At 40.3% G+C, this 21,978-nt stretch overlaps 1 protein-coding gene across 1 annotated transcript in view; it reads right to left on the minus strand.

Moving 5' to 3' along the window:
- Window positions 1-213: 213 nt before the first annotated feature.
- SEC14L1 (SEC14 like lipid binding 1) overlaps window positions 214-21,978 on the minus strand; it is a 57,443-nt gene continuing 35,678 nt past the window's right edge. The window contains exons 3-17 of the mRNA XM_065415468.1: window positions 21,568-21,717; window positions 21,338-21,469; window positions 19,092-19,220; window positions 18,605-18,839; window positions 17,856-17,965; window positions 16,744-16,933; window positions 12,816-12,904; window positions 11,537-11,607; window positions 10,138-10,309; window positions 9,685-9,819; window positions 7,185-7,319; window positions 5,508-5,759; window positions 3,854-4,032; window positions 3,108-3,209; window positions 214-761 (exon numbers count right to left, since the gene is read on the minus strand). Coding sequence (XP_065271540.1) covers window positions 746-761; window positions 3,108-3,209; window positions 3,854-4,032; window positions 5,508-5,759; window positions 7,185-7,319; window positions 9,685-9,819; window positions 10,138-10,309; window positions 11,537-11,607; window positions 12,816-12,904; window positions 16,744-16,933; window positions 17,856-17,965; window positions 18,605-18,839; window positions 19,092-19,220; window positions 21,338-21,469; window positions 21,568-21,717 — 2,097 coding nt within the window. The 3' untranslated portion in view covers window positions 214-745. The remainder of the gene's footprint in view (window positions 762-3,107; window positions 3,210-3,853; window positions 4,033-5,507; window positions 5,760-7,184; window positions 7,320-9,684; window positions 9,820-10,137; window positions 10,310-11,536; window positions 11,608-12,815; window positions 12,905-16,743; window positions 16,934-17,855; window positions 17,966-18,604; window positions 18,840-19,091; window positions 19,221-21,337; window positions 21,470-21,567; window positions 21,718-21,978) is intronic.

Raw genomic sequence — 21,978 nt, forward strand, 5'->3', positions numbered from 1 at the left:
GGAAAAACCCATTCGTTTGCAATGACCAAGCTACATCTTGAAAAGGTAAACCACAGCAAGGGCTGAAGAGTAGAGTACTCTTTTGCCAGTCCCGCGGTAGCACTGCAGAATCCCACTGGGAGACACTTAAACCCTTCAGCAGTTTCCACTGTACATTACACCTGATTCCAAAGATTGCCGTTGCTACAAAGAGTCTGATTTTTTTTTCAAACAGTTCACATTTATTATTGATAACAATAAAAAAATCTTTTAAAGACCGTTTCTTATTACCAACAGTGAGGTAATATGTTTACAAAACATTTACAGAATTTGATATGCAATTCATGAATATGGACAAGAGGGCAGGGATAGGACATTGGTAATACAGGGGAGAAAAGCCAACAGAATGGTCTGTTGGCAGAAAGGAAGAACAGCAATATCACATGAAAAAGAGGAGACCAAGGGTATTAAAATTAATCAGGACTATTTCAAACTGCATAAGTAAGTCCTATTTGCCATAGCACTTCACTAAGAGGAAACTTTATCTTGCTTTTCTGGTGTATTAACCCCTCAACTGTTTGTGCTGTCATGTGCTTTGAGTTTTTAAAGATGCATTAGACTTTGAGGAAACCCTCAAGTGCCACTAACTAAAAAAAACCCAAGAGATCTTCAGCCTTGAAAAGTGGCTGTAACTCAAAAAGGTCTACAAAGCCAGACACCTCAGGGCAGATGTGGACTGTTGAATGAAGCGGTTTCTTTACAGCTGTCAGCAAAATCGCCATCTGAGAGAGAGAGAAAGAGAGAGAGAGAAAGAGGGGACCATCTTCAAGGTAGAGCCCTTAGAACCTGGAAAAAGGGAAGTGCCCTTGGAAAACAGGCACAAATGTCACCACGTGAGTTAACGGTATAGTGCCTTCTCTGGCATTAGCTCCTCTGTGTCTGGGAACACTGGCTCCTGTGGATCAAGTATTAAACTACCTCTCTTCAGAGAAAATCTCAGTAAGCAGGATTATAGGTAGTTTATACAAAGGGTAGGAGAACCAGCATAATCCATATACTGTACATACACTGGGTGTCGACCTGTTTAACATCTGGGCGGTTTTTTGCCCCAGCACTAGTTTGCCAATATTCTTGGCAGCCAGTGAGAGCCCCACCTCTGCCTTTGATTTTAAAGCAAACTTTACCGACTGCAAGTCAAAGGTGCCTGATTGGGTTGATCAAGTGCACTAGGGTGTGTTTTTCAGCATAGCTAATCTGATTTATTAATACTGAGCTTTTATCGTCTTTGTTAGCAACACTCCATGCCGGCATTGGCTTGCAAGTGTTGTGCTTCACATCAGTTTGTTTTTTCCATAAACTGGGATGTACAAATATTGTGCATTTTAAAATGTTTACTCAGAATTTCTCAGGGCTCAGCTTTCTTCCAACAGGGCAGCCTGTTATCTTAAGTAAACCCCTAACATGCAATACTCCAGCAAATGTGTCCCCAGGAGCAAAAACAAGGCTATTGCAGCCCTTCTAAGATCCTATCCAGCTAGCTATTAATGGTTGTAGCAATACAGCAACTTATTCCAACTGGATGAACAATTTAGATTTCTAGCAAGGGAAAGGCCTTCGACCAGTGGTCTAAATAAGCAACTTGTGCTGGGTTCCAAGCTGTAATCTCTTGTACTGCAGTGTAATGCCAGGTGGCACATCAAATATTAACATTCTGAATGCTGTGTTTTTAGCTTACTTATCAAAAAAGTGTTGACTCAACATTTACATCTTCTGTGTGCCTTGGAGGTTCAGTAGCTAATTGCTTTGGGGTAAAGAACCTGAGCTGACATCAGGTGAGTCCTCAGGCAAGGAGGACAGCTTGGGACCTATGTATTAGAGTGGAAAAAGATAATCTAGACAAGAACTTCACCACTGGTGATTGCAACAGTGAAAGCAGTTTACATTATTTACCACCAATGGAAGCTGGAAAGTTCTGCTTTTTCCTAGTGTACATGAGGCCAGAAAGGAGAATTTGAGGCAGAGCAAGTGCAGGAAAGGTTAACTGCTGTAGCCACACTGCCTCCTGACTGATTTAAGGAGCAAGCCTAATTCTCCTAGCATAAAGCAAATCCCAGTAAATGAGTGCTTGTGGAGTGTAGCAGGTAAGTGGAGTGGGTAAAAGGTGACTCCAGAATGAAGTGAGAAATAAACCAAGGACCCAATCTGGACCAGCCATTGGGTCATGGTGAGGGAGAGCCTGCCCTCCTTCCCACCATCAGTGCTTAAAAAGTAAGTTCAAGGAAAGGGCTACATTTACTTTTAGCCCTAAGAGTATGTCTACACAGGGATAAAAAACCCGCAACTAGCCCAGATCAGTGGACTTGGCCTTAAGCCCAAGAGCTGGGACCCTCTGCCCTCCTTGGGTTCCAGAGCTCTACACAGCAATTTTTCAGCCCTGGAGAGAGTGTCTGGGCCAGCCGTGGGTTTTTTATCCCTGTGAAGATGTATCCTAAATGTCAGAGAAATCCTAAAGAGTTGGGACGCCCCAACGATGTGCTCATGCAAAAGGTATTAGTGTTAATGGTTTGCCTGCAACTCTGCTGTAATGACTTTCCATTTGCACAGGCCAATAGCCAGGAACTGCTTTCCTCAGTCTCTTGAACAGCAGTGCAAGTGAGTGGCAGTGGCAGGATTGCTTGCAGCAGTTGGAAGATCCCAGGGTATTCCATAATGTGGCAAGAAGGCAAGAGCTTGTGTTTGCTTTCTAATGCACTATGGAATATTTTTGGTAGGATTGTTTTTGCTTTTTACCATCTACAGGCAATTTTTTAAAAAATAATTCTTAATCAGCACATTGATTACTCTTTTCCTTCCAAGAGAGCCCTTGTATTTTACAGTTAGGATTTGTGCAAGCATGCTTACAAAAATCTATGGCTGAGATAGGGGCTAGGGTTAAAGTTAAAGAGACTAGCTGTCAGATCTAACGTGAACAGAAACGCCACCTTCTGAAATTCAAACAGCGACTTTACTAGCTATAAAAGGGTTTTGTTTTTTGCAAATGCCACTTGAATATGCTGTATTGCAGTCAGCTGCCACAGATGAGGGTCCAGCCATGTCATCCATTTGCTTTTCATTTGCTGTGGCACTACCTGGAAATCATGGAGCTGGAGTGGGACTGGCTGGAAGAGGTTGTGGCAGCGCTGAGCTGCGAGAATCCACTGTGGCTTGATTCAAGGCTGGTCATAGATCCTCTGCAATAAGACAGAAGTTTTAGGTTTCAGAAGAGGAGATTGAAGTTCTGCTATGCATCTTTGTTTAAGTGCAATTTACTACTCAACTTGACTATACCAACTAAACCTAAAGAACCTTCTATAACCTTAGTGTCAGCATGCAGAGGCTCTCGTGTGTAACAAGAAAAAATACTATCTCTGGGCACCACAATTATGTTTTTGGAGAAATCTATTGCACTTGAAAGTGAGACTTAGAAGTAGTTTCAGCTAAGCATAGTACTGGCGCGTCCTTTAGTTTTAACTTGCATCAACTTTTAAGTAAGAACCCAGCAAGTCTGCTAAATCAAGTAGTGTTTTTGTGATATGGGTTAAGTCTCCATTAGCAACTAAGATGAGACCGATTCACTTTCTCTTGTGGTGTAAGCTAGTTATTTTTCAGGGCTACCTTCTGTTTATTCTCATCGGGCTTGATTTACACTATGTAGATTCTTTAAGTATAGTACAAGTCCACACAGCGTGCTTTCTAACCAAGACAACTATAGCAAAGTATTTTGATTTTTTTTTTTTTTTTTAGTGGATTTGGCGTCTGGTATTTGTACCATAAAGCAAAAAGTAAGCTGGACACAAAAAAGAATGCTTGACATTGAGACCTTGACCAGACATACCTGAAATCTTCTGATCCTATCACTTCTGTATAGTACATCACTTTGCACTTATGAGAGGAGACCTGTAGAGATGCCAGTACATCATCCACACGAGGCAGACTGGTTGTAGCACAGGCAGGCATGCTGTGAAATTTCCATTGAAGAATATAGAAGCCAGGCCATCTGGTCACATGAGACCCCTGGACACAGCAACAATGGAAATAAACTTGTTAATACAAAGTCAAGTATTTGCATGTTGGAATGAAATTCATTGTTCAGACAGCAGCAGACTGCCAGCATGCACTTTAAGTGTTTTCAAATGGTGACATTCCAGCTCCTCTGCCCATTAATGTTACTGGCCAGCCAGACTTTCCTGATACAGGGGGCTAACAAAAGTTACATTAGAAAATTACAAACAGATCTTCTCACCTCTCTACTGCTGAGGTGTTAAAAATAAAACACAAGGAACTTAAAATCAAGACCTCAGTCCTCATGGGGTAAATTACTTGGGACCATCATGATCATGTAGCCTGACCTCCTGCACATCACAGGCCACAGATCCTCACCCACCTTCTTCTGCAATAGGCCCATAGCCTCTGGCTCAGTTTCTGAAGTCCTCAAATCTTGATTTAAAGACTTCAAGTTACAGAGAATCCACCATTTACCCTAGTTCAAATCAGCACGTGACCCATGTTGCAGAAGAAGGCGAACCCCCCTGCAGGCTTTCTTTCAATCTGACCTGGGGGGAAATTCCTTCCTGACCCCAAATATGGTGATTTGTTAGACACTGAGCATGTGGGCAAGACCCACCAGCCAGACAACTGGAAAAGAATTCTCTGTAGTGATTCAGAGCCCTCCCCCTTGCCATCCCTGGCTGCTGGAGATATTTGTTAACAGCAGTCACAGATGGGCCATATGCCATTGTCAGCAATCTCATCATACCACCCTCTCCATAAACTTATCAAGCTCAGTCTTAAACAAGTTAGGTTTTGCCCCAACTACTCCCCTTGGAAGGCTGTTCCACAACTTCTCTCCTCTGATGGTTAAAACCGAAACTTTTGGATGGCCAGTTTACATTCATTTGTTCTTGTGCCAACATTGACCCTTAACTTAAATAACTCCTCTCCCTCTCTGATGTATTTATAGACAGCAATTGTATCTCCCCTCATCCTTCGTTTGGTTAAGCTAAACAAGCCAAGCTCCTTAAGTCTTCTCTCAGAAGGTAGATTTTCCATTCCTTGGATCATCCTAGTAGCCCTTCTCTGCACCTCTTTCCATTTGAATTCATCTTTCTTAAACACGGGAAACCAGAATTGCACACAGTATTCCAGATGAGGTCTCACCAGTGCCTTGTATAATGGTACTAACACTTCCCTATCTCTACTAGAAATACCTCGCCTGATGTAGCCAAATACTAGCATTGGATTAGCTTTTTTCATGGGTGCTTCACATTGGCAGCTCAAAGTCATCCTGTGATCAACCAATATGCCCAGGTCTTAGCTACCCTTCCCTCCCCACAACCCCATCAGAAGGATGCAAACAGACATGCCAGGCAGACAGACAACGAGCCCCATTGCTGATGGTCTGCATTGCTACACTAAGGTATCTGCTGGGAGAAACACATCAAATTTAGAAAGATAAAGCCTTGCTCTGACAGCGGAATTAATGATCTTACCTGCACACTCTCCCCTTCCTTGCAGATAAGTGGGGACTCCACCATACTGTAATCACGCCCTAGCTGCCAGACTTTATCTATCAGCTGTACATTGTTCCCCCCAGGAGATGTAATGCTGTGGGTGCCCAGAGAGTCCTTTTTAGGAGGCTGTGGCACTCGCTTGGAGTGATAGATGTTAAAAACAATGTCGCCTTTGCACACATCGAAATCCCATGTGATCACAGATGAGGCATCCACAATCTGAATGAAAATCTAGGGAGAGGAGAAGAGTTAGATTAGACAATAGCAATATGCTCAGTAAATGCTGAAATTCTTACCAGGAAAGAAAAGCTGCCGTAGGTGGGCTCTCGATTTGTTTTGATTATTAAGAGTGCTCTAGAATAGATACAAATTCACTCTCTCATTTATTATCATATTACCTGCTTTGAGATAGGAACTGTGGGAGCTTTCATGAGCAGATAGAGCCTTTTTCTGTCTTATCTCTTTGTGGCCTTTATTGAAAGCCTTAGTATTTTTTTTCTAAAGCTATATACTCATAAGCAGAGATAAACAGATATCCATGCTCCTCCTACAGCAACAGGACTTTTGGGGAATGGGTTAAAAGGTACCACCTTTAGTAACAAAAAGCACTGATACCATCAGAGCTCTCACATTTGCACTTGGTTAGGCAAGTCAAAGTGACTCGCAAAAGCTACAAAATGGGTTTGTGCTTTCTTGCTTGTTTATGGTGTACAGAGGGCCCCAAAATCATCTCCCCTCCTCCCATCACATTTTGAAAGCCTTCAAGAAAAGAACATGCCGGATAACAAGTGAAATTTAACTGAAAGGGGAAATGACTTATTCAGACTATTTCCACATTGTTTTGATTAACTAGTATTTAACACAAATGCCTGAACAAACTGCTACTGGAAAAACTCCTCTGTTGAAGATAAAACTTGCCATGTCCCTTCTATCAGGGTCTAAGAGATTGCATTCCACATGTCTGGGTCTTCCAAGAAAGATCTCTAGCAAAACAGGAAAAATCAAACTCTCACTCCTGATATTTCTAAGGTTAAAAAGAGACTTTAAAACCTTTCTGGCTCATTTATACATATTAAATCAGCAAGAGAAGGCACAAATAGCTGTTTTCTATTTGCCGGTCACATATTAAAAATATTAGTTCAGTTAGTGAAACTCATTGAGATGCAAAGCTCAGGCCATCTAAAGTGCCTGGTTCTTTAAAGGTCTTGAAAGGAAATGGAGTAACTTGTTCAGTTCTGAGTTTTTAACATCTGTATTACATGAAGGGGGGAAAAGTCATCCCACTCATTAAGTGGATAGAGCCAGTAGCATTTTTATAAGCTAATAATGGTAGTTCACAGGCTCTGGTCAAGAATGCAATAGAGTAGCCAGTCAGCCTACCTCCTCCACAAAAGAGATGGGGAGTCTTAAAAAATACCAACACTTACTTCTTCACAAGCTACCCAGATCCTGATTTTGGCTTGAATTACTCATGGCTTCAAGGAGAGATCAAAAGAAGCTTTTGAATTCTGAGTGTTTAGGGAGACCCAAATATCTGCTCTAAACCATTCCAAACTGAGTGACCAGGTTCTAATCTGCTTTCATTTTATACGAGCAAAAAAAGACATAGGGTGCTAGACCAAGATGAAAGAGGAGGAGTGAGGATTGCAGCTGTACCTCGTGTGGAGCTCCCTTGAAGACACTTGCAGACTGATAGATAGTTTCAGTCCACAGTTTTAGGTCTTCATTTTCCAACTCTTCTGCAGTCCGGTACAGAGACTTCGGAACTAGCCCACCCTCTGGAACGTCACACTGGAGATTTAAAACAAAGCCATGAAAGCAACAATACAAATCTTCTCCTCCCCCATACGTTTCAGAATTTAAACATCCTTACAAAGCCATGTTCTCATACTGGCACCCCCAGAAATAACTTCAATTCTGCAAGGCATTCCTGGAAAACACTGAGAGCTGAGTAATATATTAGTGTGACCCAACCTGAACTTGGTCATGCAAACCATCTTACAGTTATCAAAGATATTCTTCAATAAATTCACTACTAAAATTGGTCTGTTTTTAATTCTTTGCTAATCTGTAAGGATCATCATATCAGAAACAGGTCCTTATATATGCAATAGTGAGATATCAAAACCAGCTGTGCAGTTTCTATGTTTATTTATACTCTTAAAGCACTCAGATTTCATCCAGAACAAAGAGGAGAATATTGCACTGTTGTCTGCAACAGACAGGAAGCATTCAGCATTTTGATTTATCTTCTTGTAAGTCACTTTTGCTTACTTAAATAATGGATTCTGCCAGGTTCATAAATGACTTACATAGTTCTAAATTACATAGAGCAGACTCCCTTCAGTGAAAGCTACTGCTACTGCAAGTAGCAGCCAGTTGAAAGTAAACACTCTGGTCCAAAATGCCTAGTATGCAAGTACATTAGAATCCATGGTCTTTAAATGGATGACCAGAGCAGCTCAATAGAATTTCCATGAAAGGCAGAGGAGTAAGTTAATAACCATTTACAGGGATTTATAAAGTAAACCTAAAAGGGAAATGCTTTTACACAACCGATTAATCAAATTCCAGCACTTACATGTTATTGTGATGAGTTTGACAGAAAAACGTTGGGGGAGAGAGCACCTATTAAACACAGCGCAATCCACGTAAAGACAAATTCACTGGCATGATAGATTGATATATTCAGAAAATCAAACCACATTTTTAGGAGAGATATTAGAGCTATGAATTTAAGTGATTCCCATATTAAAAAAGGAAAAACTTTTATGAAGTAAGCAAGGACTGAGAACTGTTTGTTCAAGGTTCAATACTTGGCTAAGCTGGTAAGCTGCTGAGTTGCTATGTATGTGGCCTCAGTTTCTCCAGCTATAAAATGGGAATAAATGCTTCCCTACCATATAGGATACCACAAGGCTTTAATTTGCTCTAAGATCCCAGGGGAAGTTGTTAAATTGAAAGGGTCTTGCTATTTCAATGGTGATTTGAAGGAGGAACAGGAGAGACAAGGATAGCAGGACTGGATTCACATTTCATAAGGCAAATTATGATTTGGAGAGATCTGAAAATACAAAATTTGGTCTTATCCTTGTCCTCCCCACTTCCCTCATGGAGTTGTGGCTCATGATTCAGTTCTGGTTTTCAAATACAGCCTCCAGAGATCTGGATTGGGGGCAGGGGGTTGTGGGGCACAGAGAGGACTATGACAAAATGGTGTTCAGGTACCATAACTGAGGAGTAGAACTCTTTATAGGTGATCTGAAATAATTTTCTTAAAAATATGAAGCTAGAAAACCTAGATCATTAATATGTAGACAAATATTTTAATTTTAAAAGACTTCAAAAACAAGTTCAGGCCTCTAGTGGTCAGTTTCTCTAGCAACAGTGGAGAATGTCACATATGATGCAGAAACTACTGGACGTGAGGTTCTGTGGTCTGTGTTATGCAGGAGGTCAGACCTTGTGATAATGGTCCCCTCTGGCCTTAACATATATGGAGCTATGAACCTAAACACAGTGTGCGGAATGCATTCCTGCCCTGGGATAAGCAGTATGGGACAGTGCTACTGGCTGGAACTTGAGTCTTGACATGTAGTGGGGGAAGACCGTTTTTAAAATGCATTTATAGGTGCAGAAAGAACAGGAGTACTTGTGGCACCTTAGAGACTAAAAAATTTATTAGAGCATAAGCTTTCGTGGGCTACAGCCCACTTCTTCGGATGCATATAGAGTGAAACATATGCATCCGAAGAAGTGGGCTGTAGCCCACGAAAGCTTATGCTCTAATAAATTTGTTAGTCTCTAAGGTGCCACAAGTACTCCTGTTCTTTTTGCGGATACAGACTAACACGGCTGCTACTCTGAAACCTGTTTATAGGTGCAGGGTATTCTGTTAGTGATTTGTGATTGGTTTTACCAAAACATTCTGTTTCTCTTTTCAAGGTGGATTGCAAAGGCTGCTACTAAAAAGAATCATTCCAACCTCAGAGTCAAACAGAAGAACCAGCATGAAAATGCTTTACAGCAGAGCAAGACCACACTTAAAGATTATACTTGGCAATCTTTGTTTTGGAGGTTGGGGGCGAAAGGGCGAGGCTTAATGTAAGAAGGAAACAATACAACAATTGTTACATTAATAGTTTAAAATTCCTACCATGCACTCTCCACTAAGGAAATCTGGGATAATTTCTTTATCAATGTAATCCAGTAGCCCTCCAGGCCCTTGGTAGTCATTTCCTGCATAAATAAGGAATTTCTTTCTGGTGTTGTCATCAATGAACGGACTAACCTACAAACAAAGAAAAACAGAATTGGTCAGGTTCCCAGGTCCTCAAGTAACTTCAAAAGAATTATATTATGTTTTATCCTGTGTTATGTAAAGTACATACAGTAAATGAGTGCAGTTATTCATTTGGCTACACAAACACATTTTTCCTTTTAGGAATTTTTGTTCTAATTCTATAAAGAAAACGTCTTATAAAAATGGAGTTTCCAGGAGGCAACATTTCCTGTTTATAGCACAGTGAAGATGAGTTTTCAAGAGAGCATGTAAAGTGCATACCAGTATCCCGAGGTAAGTGTGCAGATACTAGAAGTACAAACGTACCAGTGTCCAGAGGACTGGAAATACTCTGGGCGCTCTCAGGATAAGAAGGCGACCCAATGTTTCAGGGTAATTGGCTTCAACCACTTCAATGATTCTTAGTAATGCTTTGACACCAGGTCTCCATAAATGTCGCATATTCAAGCCCTCCAAATCCACCAGACAGGTCCAGGAGCTGTTAATTTTAAAGAGTTTTTTTAAGAATCCAATTAGAATCATATTTCATTATTCCACACCACAGCATTTGATGGTTTGAGATGTGTGTTTTGTATCACAGATCTACAAGTTTTGGTGGTTTTGCAGTTGCCACACTCTTCCTTCATTACACAGCTATAGTACTCCCTCCCACCTCATCTCTACATTTTGTACTGCCTGTAGATGCAGGAAATTGTAAGATCTTTGGAGCAGGAATTTTTTCTTAACTATAAAGTGCCATGCATACCTATGACACTATGTATAATGATCACTGTGCTTATTCTCTGATATAGGGCAGGCATGTCACCAAAGGATAGACAACCATTTAAAATTGCCAGTTAAAGGTTCCTATTAGCAAACAGAAGACACCATCATAGTGCCTAATAAATCACTGCTTTTAGTGTGTGTGTGGGGGGGGGGGGGGGTGGAGGGAGTGGGGGAAAGAGTACTGGTTCTACACTGGAAGTTTAATATTCAGCATGCATGTTTCCTAACACAAGTGCATGTTTTAATAGTGCCACTGCACTTGAAGTCTGCATTTCAGAATTTAGGACTCAATTCAGGAAAACATTCCCTATACAGGACAGCATTAAAACACGTCAAGTCAGTAGGATTTAAGTATGTGTTTCAGTGCCTTCCTAAATCCTAAACCAAGGGGTATGAATTCAGAGCTCATCCTTGTATACTCATAGCTATGTTGTACTGATTCTAGGCCATTGGAATGACTCCCAAAGACGACATATGAATCCAAGTGTTTTGTTTTTTAAATAAGTAGGTGTTGTGTATTTCATTGCTGCCTCGTCTTGGACCTTTACCATGTAAGGTATCTTTGGGCAGCACAAGGCCATAGCAGTACACAGGAGACTCAAGTCTTATACTTGGCTTCTCACGCCTCAAGTCAGCTGGGACTGGGAATTCTTTACACTGAGAAGATGAGAAATGGGAGTGCCATGCACTGGTAACCCTTTGGAGATTAAGGGGTGGAATCAATAGGCTCTGAAGGGAGTCAAATGCTTTATGACAGAAGTCATTCCAAACCCTGAATTCCTTTTTGGGGCTGGTAAGAGATTTAGTGAGCAAATCCTATTTCAAACTGGAGCCTGGAAATAAAGCAACTTCGTAGACAAATTTGTTGAACACCAACACTGCTACATACAAAACTAGACCTCATGTTATTTCTGAAAAGTAACAAATTCTCATGTTTCACCTTATAGGCCTGCCAAATACTTTTGTATTCTCTTCACATCGCCTCAGTCCTTCTTCATTTATAGAAAGAACCTATACAAAAGAGAGGGTTGTTTTAGAAAATGTTCTAAAACTGTTGGGTTTGTGGAACTGGGGAGAAAATGCAATCTTCATAACCTGAGCCTTACAGCAACCCACACTAACCTCAGACCAGTGTACAAGAACATCTAGTGAAGACATGCAACACTGGATTTAGAAGTTGCATTGAGTGCAATAACTTTTAGGAGAGCTATAAGAAGATGATTACAAAACATACAAGCATCCCATTTTAGTGCTTAGATACTATGGTGAAGAATTCTGTACAAAATCTTAGGGTCCACCTTTTCCCTCAGGGGCAAATGAACATCAGAAGGGCATTCAGTATATGTTGTGGAGTAGGACACTTCTCTTTAGTTGATCAGTGTCAACAAATTCTTTATTTCTATGAAGACACCACTGTTTGTGCAGAATTTTCACTCTCAGATTTTTGGCATAAGACAAAAACTCCCATAGCTCCTTCCTAAACCCCCAACTTCTTCCCTTTAAACCTTTGTTTAATTCCTGACAGAGTGGGAAGCAAAGGCTCCCCTCAGAAAAATTAAGATAATTACCAAAAAAGACTGAAAAAACCCTATGCCTTAAAGTTAGACAAATAAAGCGAAGTACATGGATATAGCACCGCCAGAAACAAAGTGTGCAACCACCAGAAGTGGGGGCTGGCTTGTGATCATGGTAATTACTGCTGCCATTATGCTTCTTTAGAGCTTGCCTGTTCTGTACTATTTTGAAAGCTGGGTACATCAGCAGTGAGAATCCCACAGTGATGCCTTCAAAGAAACTGAATTACAGGCAAGTAATTTTCCTTTAAAAATAAATATTGCATCCAAGACTATGGGCTGGGTGTATTTTATAAATAAAAAATAAATAGGATACTCATACAATACCTAGGAATGCATTTCTCTCCCTGTGCACATGTAGAAGCTTAAGTTTCAAGCACTTTACAAACTATACAACAAGCTGTGATAATGTCTCAGCCCAGAACGATAGTAACTGTCATACAACTGACTTTCTGCCATCAGTCCACAGTTTGAAAGGATACTAAAATGAACCATTCAGGGAGGTTCGAGCTGTTCAAACTGAGAACAGATTGCTAAAGCGTACAGAAAAATATCTACTATGTGCTGATCATTCTGGTGTGGCAGGAAACTGAAACATTAGAACAAATTTGTTCGCAATAAACAAGTCATTTTTTAAGCACTTACATATCGAAGCAAGGCTTCTTCCCCAAGAGCTCGCACTAAGCCTTTGGTATCCATCTGTCCCAGCCTCAACACATACAGAGGGCGCCCATCTGAAGAGCAAGAGATGGTAAATTAGTATTTTCTGTTAAAGTTTTAAAACTAAGTCTGTGCCTTTATCGTCAAAAAGGTGTGTTTTTACAGTGAGATAGCTAACTCAATGTTGCTATCTTGATGTAGAATTCTAGTGAAGACAAGAAAGTGAAGTTTTACTTTAATATAGCCAGTTGAGGTCAACCCCAGGTTGGGAAGTATAGTTTTGACCTACTAGCTACACAGAAATAAGAACTACCGGTGAATTGTTTGCACTAGGATTTTACAGTGAAATGGCTAATTTGAATTAGCTATCTTACTACAAAAACAAACCTTTTTTTGACAGTGAAGACAGAGCCTAAGTGATTTTGATTAAGACATTTAATTGTATTTGACAAGATTTGTGGACAAAATCTGCCTTCAGTGTAGCCAAGGGAAGGATAGATTTTTTGTCCAATATCTTTCCTGATATCACAGATCTCTGGTCAAGTCTGGAGCCTTAAATCATTCTCTCACAATGACACTACTCTGGGTTTCCCCCAACAAGCCTTTGGAAAGATTACTGCATTATAGTGAACAACAATACTGCAGAATCAACTCTCTGGATCAATGCTTTATTTGCTAAAATAATGGCGGGTATCATTTTGGAGCCTTTTAACAAACAAACAGCTATTCCCCCACATGTTATGTGGAGCTGGCACACAACCTCATAAGTGCTGGTTAAGACTGATGAGGGCAAGTCTGTTCCAGAGACAAATTTCAAATGGGATCCTTACATTCAAGGACTCGCCTCTTGTTTGTTGAGATTACTAAGATGTCCTCCATGATACATAACAGACTGAACAAGTGCATGGGCTGATTTTTTGAGGACCATAATTGGCATTTTAGGCCCTTCAGAGTATCCTAACGGAGCTGTTTATTAGGAATAACATGTGTTAAGCTTCTTTATGGGATGGATTTTTTTTTAACTCTGTCCTAATCTATTGCAGTACACAAGCATAAATTGCCATCTCTGGCACTGCAACACACCATGACAGACAGCCTTGTTCTTAAGTGTTTTGATTCCAAAGCTGTCTGTTGTTTAAAGGCTCTCCAAGAAAGAAAAGTCACCCTTAAATCAGATCACACCTAAGTTTCAAACATGCCCATTTCTCTGGAATGAACAAGTCAGCATGTCTCAATAGCCTGCACAGAAGCCCATTTTGCCAAAAGGATCTTAATCTCAATGCTCAGTATCATTTCCTTCTAACATTTGAAAAACCGATACCAATCTGCTACAAGAATCAAACGCAAACAATATTTTTTAAAAAAGAGAGCTAGACACCTGGAGTCACTCAATTGCTGAAGAAAGTCTCCCTTTTAAATAGGTCTATGATTCTTCCCCTCCCAGTGAGAACTGACTGAGACAGCCAATGCAGCGTGAAACACTTGGGAAGTATATGTAGTTGGGGGGTGGGAGGGGAGAGAGACAATGGGAGAGGGACAAGCTTTGACTATATTGTTCCTTATGAAAGTTTTGATCTCTTGAATCTCCTGAAGAGAAGCTTTGACCAACTAGTGATCTTCCTGCTTTGTAGTTTTTATTTTTTAATGGAAGCACCTATACATTGGCCCTATGTTAATTCTCTTTTCAAAGGGCAGTTGTTTAAGTTTTTGGCAGTTTGATTTAGCCAACCTAGGTTCATCTAAGCACCAGAAGATACATGTCATCTTTATTTATGCAGGCTTTCCTGCAGGACATTATGGAGAGAGAAACTCTGTTGAGCCATGCCCTTAAAGTTAATGTTAAATTCATTCTTCAGTTTAGATATTTATCACTTTGCTTAACAGATTCGGAATCAAGACCAAAAAAATAAGTTGTAGAACTAAAAACCCAAGCTGTTCAGTCTGCAGATACAGTACTAGTGTCTTTGAGTCTAAAAGATTCCACATACTTATGGAGTTACACAGTTCAGTATTAAAATAAAATTGTCACTTAAAGCAGAGATCTTTTTGGAATGTATTATGCAGGTTTTAGAGCACTATACAAGAAGCTGTTAAGTTTTATACGAGAACTACATAAACCCCTAACTCATAATTTATTAACCTACCCCACCCATATGATGCATGAGGGAAAGCTGTATAACTGGGAGTGTTTTGTTCTTAACACTGCAACAACCCTAGTGACTTATACAATGTGGATGTTTAACAATTCTTTGCTTGAGCCTCTCTTATCAAAATAAGAACTCAAATGCATAGGAGAGCCACACTGACTGTATGAGTGTTTAACAATTTATGCTCAAGTAAAATGGATAGCTTTCATTCGTTACCATTAATAGATCTATCCTAGAGAGCATGTTTCATTGCTGCTGCTCTCTGACTTGCCCGTGATAAGTGTTGTCTTGATCTGAAGAAGAGCTCTGTGTAAGCTCAAAAGCCTGTCTCTTTCACCACCAGCAGTTGGCCCAATAAAAGATATTATCTCAGCCTCTCTAATATCTTGGAACCAACACAGCTATAACACTAAAACTAAAGAATCTACTCAGCTGAAAGTTTGGAACACACTTTGTGTGTGCGAGAGGAAGGAGGGGAACTGGTAAGGAGAAATTTAAAAGTAACCTATCCCCAGGCTTTAAAGTGGTAACAGTAACAGATTTCAAACTGAGAAACTCTCTGCAGAGTTTACACATTGGCAAGAGAGCAAAGGGAATTCAAGGATAAGACCAAGAGTTCAGAACACAAGATTGAAGACCCTCTGTCTCACTCAGGAAAGTTGACATACTATAATCTACCAACAACCTTCAGACTTTTATCTGTTTCCTTCCTAGTTATTGGGAGGACCCTAGATGTATGCAAGAGGGAAATAGAAAACAAAGTCCCTCTCTTAAAAATCTAGGAACACATCCCCAATTTCCTTCCTAAAATCTGTACAACCCACAGGGCTGATAGACACCCATCCACGCACCCACCTCAACTTTGCAGTGGTTAAGCCTACCTTCTCTCCCTCATGGCCACTATTAATGGTAGCCAGCTATTACTAGCAGCCTCCTGTACTATTTCATATGCTTACAGTAGCAGGAAGGGCTAAAGGGAGTAATGCTGGGTAGCAGGTAAAGACAAATCAGAGCACAGAAGGCTTGCAGTCAGATTACTCCCTTTCCAAGATGAACAATTGGATGGAAACCCTCCCTCCAGTTACAGGTAGGGTGAGGGAGAGGGATGCCACAGCTTTTCAATAAGACCAGTGCACAGCAGGGGCAAGTTGGGTGGTGTCTTTCAGCAGCTGGGCCTGAATCCTTAAGTTCTGTGGATGTGACTATAACCCATTACACAGAATAAATAAGAAGCTGTTTTCCACTTTATGAACCTGCTCAATTTTGTGTTTGTAACATCACAATTCCTATCACTGAAACGGTGATGCCAAATATTGGCTACACCATAAGCAAGTGTCTCTGACAGCAGAAATAAGATGATTAAAAAGGTATGCTTATTTACATGTATTTTTTAATCCCCAACCACAGGAAAGCAGTTAATACTCAGCATTTTTATAGCCCCTTTTACCCAACTAACTCTGAGTGCTGTAAAATATTATTAACAACTCTCACAACAGCTCTGTTGAGTAGATTTACCAATTTTACAAATGTCTCAGAAAAGCTAAGTGATTTGATCAAAATTACAGTCAGAGCTAGGAACAGGACCCAGGAGTCCTGTCAGTTTGCCTGCTCTCACTTGCAAACCACTCTAACTTAACTGCACTTAAGTACAACGTAGTATGAAAGTACTACCCACACTCTCACACCACACATTTGGCAGGCGTTTAACAAAGTTATTTAATTCTGATTAGAAAGTGCCCATCAGTATCTAGTAATATAAAATGTACCTTTGTCATGGTGATGCCAACCTCCTGCATAGTAATCTTGAAGTACTTGTGGAGGGTTCCAGGTATCCAGAATATAGTCCACCTGGTGCTGTTTACGCCATGTTAGTGACTGGCAAAGAATCTCTCTGGCTTTGTCAATATTGAAGTCCCGGGCACGCAAGAATCGTAAAATATGTTCATCCTTTGGGATCTATTGGAAAATAATGACTGATTAAAGTTTGAAACTTTGACATCTAAGTCAGCCAATTTATATAAACTTGAATGCAAATACACAGATTGGATTGCACTACTAATTAAAGGAAGACAATTACAAACTGATCAGAACACCACTTTAAAAAAAAAAAAAAACCCTCAACAAGGACAGCAAAAAAGAGTAAGGAGAGAAAAGTTCCCCTTTGGTTAGCTCCATGGTTACAGAACTTGAATCTCCCACGGGGTAGATAAGTACACTGTTGCAGTGTCACTGGGCCTTCTTAGTTTTTGAACTGATCCCATGACTTACTTATTTCTTGTACCAAACTCTAAGTAGCAAAAAACTTCTGTTCAAGCATTTACTCTAGGATCCTCCTAAACACTCTGGAATAATGGGCAACCTGCTTTTAAGGTTATAAAAAACCAAGATGATCACGCTTCCTTAATTCACCCCACACAAATATCTGTGAGCTTTTAACATGTGAAAATTGGGACATTCTATATGTGGAACACAATGCTATTGTATAATTTATGGTTAGATCCCTCTTGGTTATAAAACCCTTCTGCAACAGAGTATGTTTCCACATGAAATACAGAAGAGACTGGTTAAATTGTGTTTCATAACTTTTAAAATCTTATAGAATTTCAAGACTGCTCATGCTTTCGCCACCACATCTAAAAATAATTGGATTCAACAATCAGTCAGGGAAGTAGGTCTGAGGATTAGACACAGTCACTCCACAATAACTACAGACATAAGAAATGGGGTCATTTTAATACAAGGCAGACTTGTGAAACTGCTTGGCTGTCAGTCCCCTGGGCTGGATTATTCACATTCTGCTTAATTCAGTCAAGTCCATCTTGTGTATTGTGCACTTCTCTGAAACACAGAAAGCTAAAACTGGTGACTAGTTTCTTACTTTGCCCTTATGAGTTTCCTGGAGCCACTGTCGAAGTCGGATGAGGCAGCTTTCCTGCAATGGTGTCAAGTCACCCAGATACCGCTTGATATAGTCTGCATCGAGTTTGTCTGAAATGGGATTTACACACTATTACAGCAGTTACTAATTGCTAGGTCAATTAACAACCGATCTTATGTGCAAGTACTTGAAGTGGAAGAACTCGTGTTCTTATTTCCAGTCAACGCTGTTCGTATTTGTCAGCCTTAACTACATTCAATTGAATTAAAATGACAATGTCTGAACTGTTGGGTCTAAGAAAAAAAGAAACAAACACCTTAGCTAATATTTTACAAGTGAGTTGCTTTTCCTCTACCAGTTTAAATCCATTTGCAATGGAATGGGGTTGATTTTTGGTGAGCTCTCTACTTCCTTCCCTGGGAATCTAAACTATTGCTCTCCATTAATCCTTAGTGTGATTTTTTTTTTTTATGCTGGCCTTTACTCGATCACAGGATCAGCTACCAGCACATTTATCCAGGACCCAGATAGATGAATGTTAAATGGGAGGGCTTGGGGGGGGGGGGGGGGGGGGGGACGGACGAACGACTGCCAGAACTGGTCAGCACCAACATGAATACTAATGAACCAAAAACTAATGTGAGGATCCTCAGCAGAAAAGCAGAGCCCTGAATGTGTCTACAAGCATTTCAAATAACCTAGCTAAAAATGAGAAGTCAAACGGGCCATACAAGACATGCCAAATGTACCATCAGGTGTTCCTGCTGTGGGCTCTGATGGGCTGCTGGAGGTGTTGAGCACTTCCTTATTGTTCAGTCCCTCCTTTGTGGCAGTATCTGGTATGTTGATAGCAGGAGAAACTGGCCGTGCTATGTGAGATGTGCTGTTCTCCAGTTTATACATAACAGGAGGAGTCCAACGAGGAACAAATGTTATCCCATCTTCCTCCATCTGCTTCAGGTAATACTCTATTATTTCCTTCCCCTTTGAAACAAAAACATGTTTTAGCCAATAATATTTCCACTTAGATACAAACAGGACCTGTTTGGAAATGCAACAAAAGGCAGTCAAGCATCCCAGGAGACCCCACAGATCCCTTTCTACACACACTTCACAACACCCTGCTCTAAAAGCCATGTAATTTAGGTTTCAACCAGCCTGTTAAGTAGCAGCAGCTACATTTCAGGATTTAAATCTAACTAGAGCCAGGCATCTACATCATGACTGTGTGTTCACCTTTTTAATATTGCTGGTGTACTGTTTCATGGCAATCTTTTCCACTGTGCTTTCAAAGCCAAAGAAAGACTTGATGTCCAGGCTTGCTGACTGTTCAAAACAGGTCCAATCTTCATTGTCAGGGTGAACCTATTGGTGGAGGACAGCAGAGACCACATGCTTTGGTTACTCTTTGCATACTGTACATTTTCTCATACAAGTATTTGGATAGTCAAAATTCCATATTTTTTTTAAGTGTGTTTTGTCCTGTAAATGGAATTTGAAACCTCTGGTCCCTTTGCAAAATGCAGATTGAAAAAGGTAAAGCTTAGTCAACAAGAAAAGAAGGAACCTTCAAACTGTCTCTACAAAAGCCATCATGGCACATTTTCCCTTTTAACAATAACTAGGAGGAAAAACACTGCTCTCCAAGTCAGAGGCACAGGATCTGCACATCCACGAGATTTGCAATGCTTCCCTCTTGGATTATTTACTACCAACAATACTGCAACAGATTAGCGCTATTTACTACCTAGGTCAGGGGTTCTCAAACTGGGGGTTGGGACCCCTCAGGGGGTCGTGAGTTTATTACATGGGGGGGTCGCGAGCTGTCAGCCTCCACCCCAAACCCCGCTTTGCATCCAGCATTTATAATGGTGTTAAATATATTTTAAAAAGTGTTTTTAATTTATAAGGGGGGGGGGTCGCACTCAGAGGCTTGCTATTTGAAAGGGGTCACCAGTACAAAAGTTTGAGAACCACTGACCTAGCTAGTGGCATAATCTCTTCTGGATGGGGGGGTGGGGCGGGGAAGTGTTTGTACTACAGAAAAGGAGTATGACCTCTATTCTGGTTACCAGCCTGAATGAGCCAGATTTTACAGACTGTACAGAATGCCTTCCCCCACAGCCCTTTCAAACTTCAAATACATTCCTGATTTTCTCCTCTGCTTATATCATAAGCAGCTGAGTGCACTGGTAACTGCTTCTAGTCTACACTGCCACCCAAGAGAAAAGCAGTAGTCTGGCGCCTCCACATCTGAAAGAGAAGTGTGTATGGATTCTCCAGCTTTGGTTCTCAACTCAATGGCATAAAAAGAAAGTCAGAACAAGTCTGATTTGAGAGAATTATGTCATTGGCCCTTTTAGTTTTTTCTCCCATGACATACTGGAATTTATTTGTTGCGACTATTATTTATGTATTTGGTAATATCCCATGTTTGAAACCTATTAAGGTCATTTAGTCTAACCCTGGCTAGAGCAGGATTATTCCAGCACTTAATCCAGTTTAGTGCTTAATGTTTCAAATAATGGGGCTTCCAACTCTTCCTTTGGAAGCTATTCCACAGTCTAATAGGTTTCATAATGAGTTGGTTTATATGGAACTTTCACATGGCAAGTGCAGACAGAAAAATACTTTAAAAATTTTAAAAGTTGCAGTGAGAGCCAGGGGCAGATGCAGTACTTGAAACTACTTTTAACTAATATTTTGAAGTTAACTAGATTTCAAAGTTTCCAGCATCCCTTTAAACATGTTCTGCAACCAGAAAGCACTCATTTACAGAAAGTGCTGCCATGTAAACGAGTGGCCACATTTGCTAGTTTGGATTTGACCTCCAAGGTCCATTCCATGCTTTAGTCATACATTACAATTGTTTGTGCTTTATTTCATTTGTGTCTCATATCAGAGTAGGAGTATTTTACAACCTATAAAGGAATTGCGAGCATGGCAACAGCTAGCTCTCTGACTTCACTTCTTAAACAAATCTATCATTATGCTACAAGCGCTTTGCACCAAAAAGCATGTCAGCATCTCATAAACAGAAACAGATATGATAGCAAAATCTAGATTAAAATTACAATCTTGAACGCTTAAATTGTAGCGCACTTGACAATAATACAATTGTAGCACTGGCTAGCACTAGTGACCAAGTGATGTGCAAGCTTCCCTTCAACAGTTCTGCCAGGGAATCATCAATCATGACATGCCACAACCCTGCTATTACAGACTTTGGCTTCGGAAGGCGGAGTCTGTCAAATGTCTGTCTTTAGTAATGTGGGAATATGTCCAATGGACAGAAAACAAATTTTCATCAGGGTTTTCACACGTATTGATTACTTTTAACACTAACAGCAACACGCATGGCACAATAATAATTCTGATTTTTAGGAGGAGCCAAAAATAATCCAGCTTCTGGTTATGAGTGCTGAATGTCAATGCCAACCAAACCCAATCTGTACAACTGTTAGATTCTCTCTGTTACTCACGGTGTAACAGCAGTGCTCATTAATGATGACTCTGTTAGAAAAGGTTTCATTGTAGGCCTCTATGTGCAAAGTCCGATCTTGTCTGTTCAAGGAGTTCTTCTGGACAAAGTAAACATAATCTACTCCTGCAATCTGAGAAAGATTACCACAGATTTTGTTAAAGATTTCCATTTTTGTGGGTTGGTATCAAGAAAATTAGGATAAAAGCCATTTTAAAATTGTTTAGTTACCTTTTTCAATAACCGTGGTGCATCTATATCCAGTTTACAACGCCTTTCTATCACATGGATAGCTCCATCCTCACTCTTGAATTCATTCACAGTGTCACTAGCTACAAACATTGGGATTAGAGGACATGTAGGAAATCTTCTTTCATACGCCTACAAAGATGTATAGAGGAGAAAGAAAACAAAAGCTTAATCAAGAGTAATTCTATGGACTATACAGATTCTGTCCCTCTTGTGGGCTTTTTCTTTTCTGACACCGTTGTATTTACAAATGCCAGCAAGCCATCGTCTTGATTTTATCCATTTGGTAGAAACAGCAGGGGCCTTGCATCTCCACTTTTCTGAAATTACTACTAAGAAACAGATTGTTTTCAAGACAGCAAGATTCATAGCAAACTAAGTATTAGAGGATTT

Source organism: Emys orbicularis, chromosome 13, assembly GCF_028017835.1.
Source record: "Emys orbicularis isolate rEmyOrb1 chromosome 13, rEmyOrb1.hap1, whole genome shotgun sequence".
NCBI classification, from domain to species: domain Eukaryota; kingdom Metazoa; phylum Chordata; order Testudines; family Emydidae; genus Emys; species Emys orbicularis.